General features: G+C 41.0%; 1 protein-coding gene across 5 annotated transcripts in view; it reads right to left on the bottom strand.

Annotated features, from left to right (window-relative positions):
- Positions 1–5882: 5882 nt before the first annotated feature.
- F5 (coagulation factor V (proaccelerin, labile factor)) overlaps positions 5883–12728 on the bottom strand; it is a 36893-nt gene continuing 30047 nt past the window's right edge. For all 5 annotated transcript variants that reach the window (XM_010567401.1, XM_010567402.1, XM_010567403.1 and 2 more), the window contains 7 exons: positions 12414–12485; positions 11253–11344; positions 9735–9890; positions 9418–9562; positions 9112–9260; positions 8140–8322; positions 5883–7360 (listed from right to left, as the gene is read on the bottom strand). In XM_010567401.1, the coding sequence (XP_010565703.1) occupies positions 7172–7360; positions 8140–8322; positions 9112–9260; positions 9418–9562; positions 9735–9890; positions 11253–11344; positions 12414–12485 (986 nt within the window). In that variant the 3' untranslated portion in view covers positions 5883–7171. The remainder of the gene's footprint in view (positions 7361–8139; positions 8323–9111; positions 9261–9417; positions 9563–9734; positions 9891–11252; positions 11345–12413; positions 12486–12728) is intronic.

Here is a 12728-nt window from a genome sequence, read left to right on the forward strand (position 1 = left end):
ACAGGAGACTTACAAATATTCTGCAGCCATGAAGGGTTAATTTAAAAGCTCTGGCATTGATTACTTTATTCAGACAGTATACCTTCATTTCTGTTACTTTCTATTCTCCAAGGGTTTGTTAGTTCCAGACTTTTAAGATGTCACATGTTGAGTAAATATGAGCCCAAATTCAAGAGGATAGCCCAGTCCTGCAAGCATAGAGCATGTGTTTCCTTGGCACCAAAACCAATGGAACACGGCAATTTCACTAGAGGGAATAATACAGTGTTTTCCCATATCAGGACCTCAAATAGTAAATTACTGTTTTTTAAAAAAGCCTTAAGAAAGACAACAGAATTGACTCAGCTTCTTGATCACTTCTTCTTAATTCCTTTAAAATTCTTTCCCCTCTTCGAAAGATAAAGATACTTAAATTCTGCTAGGATATGCTCTGAATGCCACAACTTTTTTGGAGTAATTCCAGAGCCATTCCAGCTTTTTGAGAGCAAGAAAACTCTCAGGGTTATGTTGTAATTTTGTATTTTAGAGAGGTGAAGGGAGGGTCAGCAGTCATTGTCATAAATATATTGCTATAATCGGATCAATTGTCCTTGCCCTGTAAGAAAAGGTCCCTGTAATGAACAGGTTAACTTTGTTCATGAAATCTCACATGGGGGTAGGGACATTCTTTGCTTATCTAAAACCACGAGTATACTCCAATTAAAAGGACTCTTATTAGATTGGAAACACGAATTAATACTGGTACCAAAAAAAAAAGGAAAAACGGGGGACTGTAATCGACAGGGAACCAAATTGTTCCCTGACATTGTGTAATTAGTGTTAAATTAAAAGAAGACAATAAGGCTTACATACCAATCGGGAAGGGGGAAGAGACATATTGAGATTTAGCAGATGCCTTGTGTAAATAACAAGGCCTGCTTAAATGGTGCGTAAAGGTCACGGGACAAGAACAACAGCTATAACTTACCAGATAAGGAGGGAAAAGACAACAGCTACAATTTACCAGATAAGGGGATTAATTCTGCCAAGACTGTACTTCTCCACATCAAAAGACATTCTACATCAAAAGACACTCATCCTTGAGAAGATCGACCGAATCTGCCTAGTAACAAACCTGCACGAGTGAAGAAAGAAGCAGCAGGACAAGGCGGAGACTTACAAGAAAGGGGTGCATGAACTGTATATAAGAAATGTAACTATAACATAAAGTTGCGAGCCATTGGTAGAGCGCGGACTCCCCGGCCGCCCAGCGCTGTTTTGCTCTCTTATCGCTTGCTAATAAATTCAATCTTTTTATTTAATACAAATTGGCTCCTCCAGTTTGTCACGAGCGTCTATAACAATCCCTTGCTAAAAGAATGCAACAGCTCTTCTCTGTAGCACAGACAGAGCGTCTTTTCTGCTTCTGTCTTGCTATACACAATCTGGAAGCCCAAGATGTTTTGGTACTCTAGTTCAACATAAATTCATCTTTTTAATTTTCTGAAACTTCACTGTTTTTACCTATAGTTCATGCCTTGATGTCCACACATTCCACCATGCACCTCCTCCAGCACTGCCTTCATCACCTCTAGTTCCATACATGCTAGATCTTGCATTCAGCAAGACCGGTAAACCAAATGTGTCCTGAAACCTGTGCATGGGGTGGAAAAAAAGCAGCACTGCAGTTTATTGGAACACAGCTGATAGAGAAGCCAGTGCAAAATCCAAGCTATTGTGACCTGCAGAAGCTTTAGAAGAAACCACAGCCATCTCTCAAGTACAGGAGGCAGGTTGCTATTGAAAGCCTCTGGCAGAGAACTTCCCTTATACCCTGCACACCACAGCAGGCTCTGTGTTGGACACAACACAGGCTGAAGCACACAGCTGTTGGAAATAAGGCATTTATGGCTGAATTTGTGGAATCACTTGCCACAGGATATCAGCTTATCTCTTGGTCTAAGATGGATCACATTGTACAGCACTATACACTTGCATCATGGACATAACATTTTAAAAACATTTTGCAGTCAGCTACATGGGAAAAAATGGAAAAGTCACTTAAGTCTGCTACAAATGGGGACACTGGTGGACAAATTTTCATGGGAAGTGCTAAAAGAGAGTACAATAGTAGTGTTACAAAGAAAAGCAAGCAGTGGATCAAGTAGACTTAGAAGAAACATACCCTGTACTTTTATAAAGTGTGTAGGTCGGTCTGAATTACTTGATGCTTTTAGATATATCTCGGTCACAGTGGGCTTAACATAGTATTGCTGCCATTAGGAATGGTGTTATAGATGTGCCCAGGAACCCTGAGAATGATCCCATGGCCTGTTTTGGAGAGTGCTGTACATTCAAGAAGATGGAGACCCTACCTGGATGAGCTTATTGTAATTGAAGCATGATGCAAGTACTGGGTGTAACAGCTAAAGGGAGAATGGGGCACAGTAATGATAGGAAATTGTAGGTGGATAAACTGGTTATGATGTATGGGTAGCATGAATAAATGTAACAAAACAAAATATAGGAGCGAGAGCAAGAAGAGGAATATTTAACGCTGATTAAGTGGAATGACTGACTCATACAAAACGACAGTGTTGCATTCTCATTTCTATGGTGCTAAATAGTAACATATCAATAAACAGTCTTCCCTAGCACATACATGGGCATGGGCACAGCCTTTACATTTCCTCCCTCAAGTATGTGTCCAAAGAATCTTTTCCCATCATGAAAGATACCTCATGAGCATCAGTGCTTGTGAAGTTGCAAGCCCTCTTTTTGCTCCTTAGCACAGTCCTAAAATTCTGATCAAACCATCAGTGTCCATGGTCATTTCAGGCGGTGCTGGAGGCTGCTCAAAAGGTTGGTAATTTATCTGGAGTCCTGACCAGATTCCTACTTCATGCTTTTTCTGTAGAGTTCTCCTGGTACTTCACAAGGGCATACTTTTGCCATGCATGCTCACTGACGTCTCTAATGTGCGATGTGTCCCAAAACCCAGGTTCACCTTTGCATCTATGTTGTTGCACAGCTCAGGAGGTTTCTGAGAGAGTGAACACAAAACCATGATCTGCATTGACTTTAGTCCATGGATAATATGCAGCTCTATGCCTCTGTTATGCTTTGCTATGCCAGTGGCGTGGAAGGAACCACCCAGTTTGCAGACTTCTGGAAACCTTGGTAAAGGTGAGCTAGCTCAGCTTCAGTCCAGCTACCCCTGCAGTACAGGCATTACGGTCAGAACTACCAGCAGAAAAACTGGCAAAAATGGAGGTTACATCTACTCTATAAGCAAGAGGTGTGCTTATTGATTCATGTAAGCCTGCCTGAATCAGCTTTAGACGTTACAGGGCACTCTGTACAATACGAACACTGGACTAACATGTCAGGGTCTGAAGCAACTGCTGGGGTGCTGGTGTCACTAACTACTTTAGAGCTGCTCAACTGTCTTTAAGTGTACTTCCACCTCCCTTCCAATCCAAGCGCAGACGCAGCCAGTTTCACAACTTCTGTGTGAAGCAGCACAGCCACCACCTCTAGAAAGCAAAAGGAAATACTTAGTGGCACTTAAGTGAATAAAGCATAAGGCTTCATACACAGCCATCCACATGCTATTGCCAGCTGCAGATGGTCAGCTTTGAGCACACCTTTTTGGAAGCTGGAATGAGCACTAGAGGGCAGCAACTCCGTTATAACACTGTTTGAGTCCAAAAGCAGTTAACTTTGGACCTTTGGATCAAAAGGCCAGCATGAAGGCATCCACACAGATTTGTGAGTGAAGAAATTATTGGCCAGATGGAGTAGTCTGAACTCTGGCACCACATTTCTCCCTCAGTCCAAAAGAGCTTGTGTTTGCTAACCTTCATGCTGTGATATGCATCTTTATTTTTAGTTTGAGAAAACTGCAGGAATTCTTGCTTTCCTTGTGTATTTTGCAAACAATTTCCATGTACACGGGATTTCATTCCAGTGTGTAAAAGATTGTGCAAGACTGACTGTAGCCTTGGCACATTCAATCTAAGCTGGCTGCTTCATAAAACTGATAGAAGTTCTTTGTTTTGCAGTCATCTATGGGCTCACTAAACATCACTTACCTTTGGTTTGGCAGATCCGGTACAGATGTTTTCACATCTTCCTTGATGTAAACATGGACCAAGAATTTGCGCCCCCCATTTGCATTTGGAAATACTTTGTGTACCTGGTCTGGCTGGGATAGTTAAATTTTCTTCATAGCAGCCTGTATAGTGTTGTGCTTTAGATTTGTGACTAAAACAGTGTTGATAACACACCAATGTTTTAGCTGTTGCCAAACAGTGTTTGTACAGTGCCAAGGCCTTTCCTTTCTCCCACCCTGCCCCACCAGTGCCTAGGGCTGGGGGTGCACAAGAGGCTGGGAGAGGACACAGCTGGGACAGCTGACCCAAAGGATATCCCAGACCATATGAGCTCAGCAAGAAAAGCAGGGGGAAAGGAGGAGGAAGAAGGGGGGATGTTCAGACTTACAGTGTTTGTCTTCCCAAGTAACTGTTAGGTGTGCCGAGGCCCTGCTTGCCAGGAAGTGGCTGAACACCTGCCTCCTGCTGGGAAGGAGTGAATGAATTCCTTATTTTGCTTTGCTTGCATGTACAGCTTTGCTTCACTTACTAAACCGTGTTTATACCAACCCACAAGTTTTTCTTGCTTTTGCCCTTCCAGTTCTCTCCCCCAGCCTGCTAAAGGGGAGCAAGTAACTGAGTGGGGCCTTACCTGCCAGCTGGGGTTAACTCACCACAGTCCTTTTTTGTGTCCAACATGGGGCGAGAGGACTTTGAGATAACAACATCTGATCAGAACATGCTAGGTAGAATTTATAGCTGGTAAGCTGCTCATTGGCAGGGTCCTGTGCTTGCTTGCCTTACTGTATATTAGAGTCTGGTGCTCGTTAGTGGCTGTTTTGGACTTTTGCTGTTTATTGTGGCAGTTATCATACTCTACTGTGCCAGGGAACATTTTGTTAACAGCAATGGCCATGTGCCTGGGCCAGCATAGGGCCCAGGCACTGCTGCTGTTCCTGTGCTGCTATACTGGACATACAGGAACACCAGTGTTATGGGGTTAATTTTCATCGTAGCAGCCCATGGAGTGTTGTGTTTTGGATTTGTAACTAAAACAATGTTGACAGTACACAAGTGTTTTAGCTGTTACTGATCAATGTTTGCACAGCATCTTTTCCCCTCTCTGCCCTGCCAGTGAGTAGGCTGGGGGTAAACGAGAGGTTGGAGACAGGACATAACCAGGACAGCTGACCAAAGTCCTATCCATTAGCAAATAAAAGCAGAATCTCCAACGTGATTGCATCTGCATCAATTTTACAATTTTGCATTTGTCTAACTTCATATATATGTATGACTCTATATAAAGAACTAATTACTTATGTAGAACCTTTAAGATCATTGCCTTCTTAAACATAGTTGAGCACTTACTGCACAAAATCCTGGTTCCACTGAAGTTAGAAAGCATTTATTATCTGTTTTCTAGGGTAAAACCTGACTCCAAAGTTTACATTTTTTCTTTTTTTTTTACTGAATATGGCTTGTACTGCAATTTCATGGCTGTATCAAACAAAAATAAATTAAGCACCACTATAAAATACTAAGAAACTGATCTTTTAAGATGAAACAACTTTTCATACAGTTCCACCATTTCTAGTTAAGTCTAATTAGCACTGAAAATTCCCATCAAGCTGAAAATTTCACTTTCATGATGCAAAACTTCACTAATTATTGCCAAAGAGCTACTACTGTCAAGGCAAATATACAAAATAAAATGTAGTTTTTCATGCTACAATATTATCTTTATTTTCCAGTGAAAAACGACAACAGTTTGTGACATAGTAAAAAAGAAAATATTTGTTTAGCTTTTATACTTTTTTCACTCCTATTCTATACATTCATTTTGAAATGCACGGTCTGTGAGATACAAGAATTGAAAAACTACTGAAACAGCTTGGATAACACCACACAAGGTTCAAAGACAAACTACTTTGAAAATCCACCCTGCTGAATGGTATCTAGTGTGATAAGTGAAGTTCTGCAATTAAACAATTTACAGAATAAAGGCCAAAAACACTACTGAAAACTTAGCTAAAACTCTGCTGGAATAATGAGTTCATGGACTGTGTATATATTTTCACTAGATGTAGTCATCCTGGGGAAAAAAAAATAAAAAAATCCATGTATGCTCTATGCACAAGAGTAGTTCCATTGGTGAAAACAGTCAGAGCTAAATGGTAAAGAACGTGCAGATGTTTCTATTACACAGTTTCATCTAACCCTCCTCCATCAACACCAGTTTGTATTCTCAGTCAACAGCTACAGTTCTCAATGGCTTCCTGTTCGAGGGAGCTCCCCCTCCCCATGGTCTAAACGTTTGTATGGGACTGAGTGTCAGGAATTCTGGATTCTCACTTTGGTTCTACCATTGCTGTTCCACGACTTGCCAGGTTAAATCACTTCCCTTCTCATTTCTGGGAAAGAAAGATACTGCTGACTCCCCCTCCTCTTGCCAGGGCACCGAAGATGAATTATGTGAAATCCACAGCATTTCAGGTATGCTCGGTACGTAAGAACCAAATGAATAATGCGAACCCACATTCTCTAAGAAGGGGTTACACATGCCTCAATGCTGGGATGCATTCTACCTTTGTCGCAGTGTAGACGAAAGACATGTGGGGGCGAGGCCACCCCTAACAATAATTTCTTACCAAGGAATGCAGCACCACAGCTCCATATCTGCATTGGTTTTCCCTCTCAGCCCTATGTATGGAGAATATCCACCTGCTGTAGCTTTTTATTCCTCCTCTGTGCTACAGAAGCATTACGAAATGGAGATAATCAGGGCTGAGGATAAAGGCCAGAGTCTCCATCCCTAGGGATTTAGAACTTAACATTAAGTAAAAAGTAAGACAGAGTACTGGTTAGAATGAAGAAGTTATAATACAAATCAGAAGGGACTGCTATTTCTTCCCAGAGAAAAGAAGCTGTTTTCTAAAGTGTGTATTTGTAGGAATGAAACATCTGCCAGAGAAATCTCTCTCAATTCTTGCTGGCAAAACATTAAGGTCCTTTGAGGAAGCACACATCCAAACTACTAAGTATGATTTTTTTTAAGGGTTTTAAAAAAATTGTTGTTCTGCATGACAATTGCTGAAAGGTTAAGTGCTCCCAGACTTGTCAGTCCTTTTCACAGCCAGACCCCCACCAAAATCACAGCCATAGAGTTCTGCCCGCAGGGCAATACCATGATACCATGTTCTTGGAACAATGCGGATAAACCTGGACAGGATGGGTGGGTTAAAGAAATGCTTGATGTGCCCATTGCTGTTTTCATTACCCAAGAAAACCTGCAAATACACAAAACAACAAATAATAAAAAAGGGCCACTTTCCCCCCCCCCCCCCCTCCCCTTTTTTTATGGTTCCAAGCTGTTGCATTAGCCACCCAGGGTAGATGGACTGGCTCATTTCTGATTTTACATAAGACCACATCCAGTCTCTTCCTAAAATGCTGGGTCAAAGGTAGTTCAGGCCAGCAATACCTGAGTCTGAATGAATTAAACAGCCACTGTTCCCATCCACACCACAAAATTTGCCATTCTAATTCAGATGGACTGAAAAAACAAACTTCCCTTATTTTACCTCTGCTAATAACCCTTGTTGTGTAAGGTGATATGGACAACAATATGAAGTACTGTATCCGCTCTGTGGATATCTGGAGCTCTCCAGCTCTGTTACAGCAAAACTGCTCACTAATATTAATTTCACTTATAAAATCAAGGCAGAAATAAAAAAGCTGCAAAGAGGCCCTGGGAAATCCATTGTTCATTCAAATTAAATGTCCTTGTCCATTCAAATTAAATGTCCTCCTTTACAAATAGCGTCAGCTCCTTTTATCACAATGGTGGCTGCATTCTCTACAGATTTGGTGTTCCTTCCTTCTATTACTGTTAATTACTGTGACCAAAATCAGATGGATATTATGTTATCTGTAGTAACCCCAGCTCCCTAGCCTTTTAAAGTCCTGTGGGAATATCTCTTTGGCTGGATATTCTGCCTTTGGGCCTTGACTGTGCTCAGCATCTAAAACCAAGCAAGGATACAATTGTCTGAGCTGAGGATGATACCTTTGCCACTGAGCTTGAACCATCTGTATAGGATTTCCACTCTAAGCCTTGGTCGCTGTATAGGATAACGTAGGTTTTCACAAAGTTTTCAGCAGATACGGACTTGACCCCCTGAGTAGCAATAGCAGTTATCTTCTTAATTGTGAGGAGATCAATTTGCAGCCACTGTTGGTTGTTGTTCAACTACAATTGATAAAAAGAGTTGTCTATTAGCAAACATGTCTATGTCTGTATTTTCTTAAGCGAAAAATCCTACTGAAAGACAGTTAAAACTGCATCAAAATGCATCAAAACTGGATGAAAGAAGTGCAGAAGAGCAAAGCTGAGGCAAAAGTCACAGGCATTCTTGGTGGCCCATACAATTAACTTCTTTCTGCAGGTGGTGTATTTGGTGTCTTACAATTTCCACATTAATTTCCAATACATAACGAAACGTAACACAGATTTTCCTCCACTGTTAAAACGTAATATATAATACTAATACCAAATGCTTATACAAAACAGTAGCTTCCAGTAAATCTCAAGGTGCTTCGTAAAGAAATGCAGCTCCATTTTGAAGACACAGAAGCTCACATACCTTGCTGAAGGTCATCCACCCCCAGATCCATTAAGCTGCACTGCCTATAAGCCAACCCAGGAAGGGTTTCTTTAACCCCTTTGAGGCAAATATTCAAGTTATATTTATGTCCTGAAATTAAAAGAGCTATTTCTGCAGGGACATGCTGCAGGCTGTGGCCCAGAGGACACCATTCATCTCTCAAAATATGATTTCATTGCTGTTGCCAGAAGTTCAACAAGTTTTCTACTGGAAGAGTTGAATGGGCTTCTTCCCAAAGGATGGCTAAAGAGCTGTGAAGTAACCCTATCATGCTTGGCACTGGACACAGTGTGCAGGAAGCGCATGAGCACACAGGCAGCACAAATTTATTAACTGTAGCTGTCTTGCTGTCGTCCCTGTTTTACACTTGTTACCTTGGCTCGCCAGGCATTTATCTTTCCTTTCTGATTGAGACGAGCAAGTGAAGGGTCCCATGTGTTAAACCAGGATGTCTTAACAGATGAGGCTGTTATTTGGGTATTCTTGATCTCTCCATTTTCCATTCCAAGTGGCAAAGAGCAACCTGTTAAGAGAAGCACCATGTTATCTCCAGTTCATCCAAGTAGCTGCAGCCTAAGCAACAATGTTGGAATTGAGAACACCCATAATTTTAGCTTCATTTAATGTATTAGGTAAAAAATTTGCCATAAAGGAAGCACCAGCACACGACCCATTCTTACCATCTAATTCACAGCCCAGAAGTTCCATGCGAAGAGTAGGCCTGTTGTAGACCTCAGTTGGGTAGACTCTGATGTACCTAGCAATAATAGGGGGATCAATGATGTTTTCTTTTACCCCATAGGCATCAGAATTACCTTCAAAAATCTATTTAAAAAAAAAAAAAAAAGAAAAATATCCACACGTCATTAACTTAATACAAACACAAGCTTGGATACTGAAAACTTGCTCCGTTACAAAAGTAGTCTTTTTTTTATGCCATTAACACCATCCACTGTGATAGAGTGCTCTTGTCGCAACCACTATGGCATGTACAGACCTTTTGTGCTGGAGAGCTGTCTCCTTTGAAGGTGCTCCACTTCCGTTTGTCTTTGCTGTAAATGATAAAGAACTTCTGGATGTACAAGGACTTTAAAAACTGCTTGGCTCCCTGCGTCTGTATCCCAGTTAAAAGAACTTGTCTTTGAAAGTCCACCTAGGAACAGCAGACAGTGTTTATAAAGCCAATAATGCACAGTGAAATCCGTTTCATTCTTTTGCATCTACACAGTAGCTTTGAGCCCTGCACTTTAAAACCCACAACACTAACACTCTCAGGAGGAATACAAGCAGATGCCAGAGTCCAAATTAATGCTGTCTTTCTCATTTAATTTGTGTATTTATTTGTGTGTGCATTTAATTTCAGAGGCCACTTTACAGTGTTCCGCACAGCACCACAAAGACACCTCAAAAGTACCTGTGTTTCCATGCTAGGCAGAACTCTGCTATCTTCATTCTACAGATAGGCAAAAGGAGTACAGAGAAATTCAAGGCTCACATTTTCATAAGCTGCCTCTAGTTTTGGATACCCAGGCTGAGAAAGGGATACAACATTCTGAAGTGCTGAAAAGCCACCATTTCTGCTGATATCAGATCTAAAAACTCAGCACATAAAATCAAGTCAACATGATGTTCCTATCAGCAGTGAAGCTCATTCTTCAGGATATGCCCTCCACATCTCTCCATGCTTTACTGCAGTAGCCTCAGCTTCTCAGCACCATGCCCCCTATCAAATTCTCTTCCCAACATTATTTCCAGTTCCACATCAGATCCCCAACCTTCTCCCCCTACTTCACCTCCACTAACTTGCTAGCATGTCAAATGTTAGCAAAACAAATTTAACAGCCACCTGTTGAACTTACACCGCAACACTAATTTGAGTCTGTCTTTTCTCCCAACTGCCAATTTTAGATTTTTAAGAAATCAACTATCGACCCTAAATTTGGGTGCAAATTGGCTATCTGGTGCAAAAGTGATTGGGGTGGAAGAAAAAGGTGAAAGAAGTGGGGTGACTGAATAATATAGTGCTTGAAGCCATAATTATAAGCTTTATTTCCCTGTGAAGCCACACTGTGCTATGTCAATTTGGACATAGTTTTGTGTGTGTTTGTTTTGGATGCTTCTATCTGGAGCAATGTTTGAGAGTATTACACTTTAAATGACTACCCAACAAACATACATAAATATAAATAGGTACTGTTAGGTAGATGGAAGAAAAAAGAAGTAATGGAAAGAATGAGTCCGTTTGTCTAGAAAACAGTTACAGTCTAAATTGTGAGGGCAACTGTCCAGTCAATGGGCCTCAATAACAGTAGAGTCTGGGTTACTCCAGGGGAGGTGGACAGTTTATGGTATCACCAGTCAAGCTTGCTGCATCTTTTCAGTTTTTTGCCAGGAGACTTCTCAGCAAGAACAAGAGCAGCTTGACATTTTAAAACAAGTTGCAGGAAGATCACAACACAGGATTGTATGGCCATACCCAGACTCAATGATGGTCAAGAACATGTACCAACCATACCTGGATCCAAGGGAGTTCTTTTTCCATTGTAGTGCTCCAAGCATTGTATGTTCCAGAATTGTTTAATCGGGCTAACTTAGGTTCCCAATAGTCTACACAGAAAACATGAATAAAGCAAGAATTTAAAGAGAATTGCTGAAAAAGAACAGAGGCTGTAACTAGCCACTGATGTTGAGTGCTTCAGTTATTTTCCAAACTCAACCAATAGACTCTAAAACCATAATCTAGGACAATTTGGACATGGTCAGCAACTGAAAGTCAGCTGTCACCCTGCAAAGTTTTACAATTGGCAGAATGACTTTAAAAATAACAGCCTGTTACGTAATGTACTGTCTACTGATTTGGAACTAGGGTCTAGAGTTTGCTAAACAAGTTTTGGCCACCAGCGGGGTCAGACAAAATGTGCTCTACATTCATGGCAGAAAGCTTCCCTCTGCATAAGGAGGTTTCCATGTTAACAACTGATATGAAATATATATGCCAACACACCTTTCAAGCCTTCATAACACTGTGGTGGGAAATGAAGAAAGAAAATTAAATCCACATAAAAATCAGTTTTCCAAAATAAGTAATTTATTTGTTATTTCAAGGGAAAGGATGTGTGCTCCTGCATGTGCGTAACCTGTATACCTTGATTTGCCACTGTCCATGCAAAATTCTATCAATTTCTCTGTCAAATGATCCTACTTTTATACCAGGAATAAACTTGATAAATGGAAGACTCTGTCATTGCTCTGGATGCTAGGTTCCCAAATCTTTCATAACAGATACACTTTGTCCATTCACATCTCATACCACATGCAAATCTCAAAAGCTTTTTGAACACTTGCTGTTGATCTTCAAGCAGGGTACCCAAAGGACAAAAAGATAAAGCTGGATTTTGTTCCAGGTCAGCCAGCAGGCCATGGACAGAGGACTCCCAGACTCTCAGGCTTGTGATACTGACAGTAGACCTGTGACACTTAAAATACAGTAATGAGGGCTACCTAGCACAGCTCAGAGTCTCTGCTTGCATCACTGGAGAGCTTTTTAACCTGCCACTTGAATCATTGCTGAACTGATCTTGTATGATATATCAAGAGATGCCAAAAGGATATGGAACTGCAATACTTCGTTGGGATATTCAGGAGCATGCCCGGACCTTTTCAAGTATTAACTCACCTATATAATGTGAAGCATCGATTTGTGAATCGAGTATAACTCCACTTGCTAGACCCATTGGAATCCTGCACGCTAAAGAGAGCAAAGTAAGTTTGTTATTAAAGAAAAGCAGGGATATTCCAATATATATTCTGGTGGAATCTTCTAAGACAACATCGTTCCAAACAATTCTTAGTAATACTGTAACATCATCCCTCTCTCCCCAGAGAAGGCCAAGTTAATCTCTGCAATTTCTCTCAGCAGATTGATCCACTGGTCACTGTGAGGAAACCTCAAATTCAAAGCTAGTGTGCTAAAGGAATGAAAGTACTATGC

This window comes from Haliaeetus leucocephalus, unplaced genomic scaffold (assembly GCF_000737465.1).
Source record: "Haliaeetus leucocephalus isolate CR32 unplaced genomic scaffold, Haliaeetus_leucocephalus-4.0 Scaffold228, whole genome shotgun sequence".
NCBI lineage: Eukaryota > Metazoa > Chordata > Aves > Accipitriformes > Accipitridae > Haliaeetus > Haliaeetus leucocephalus.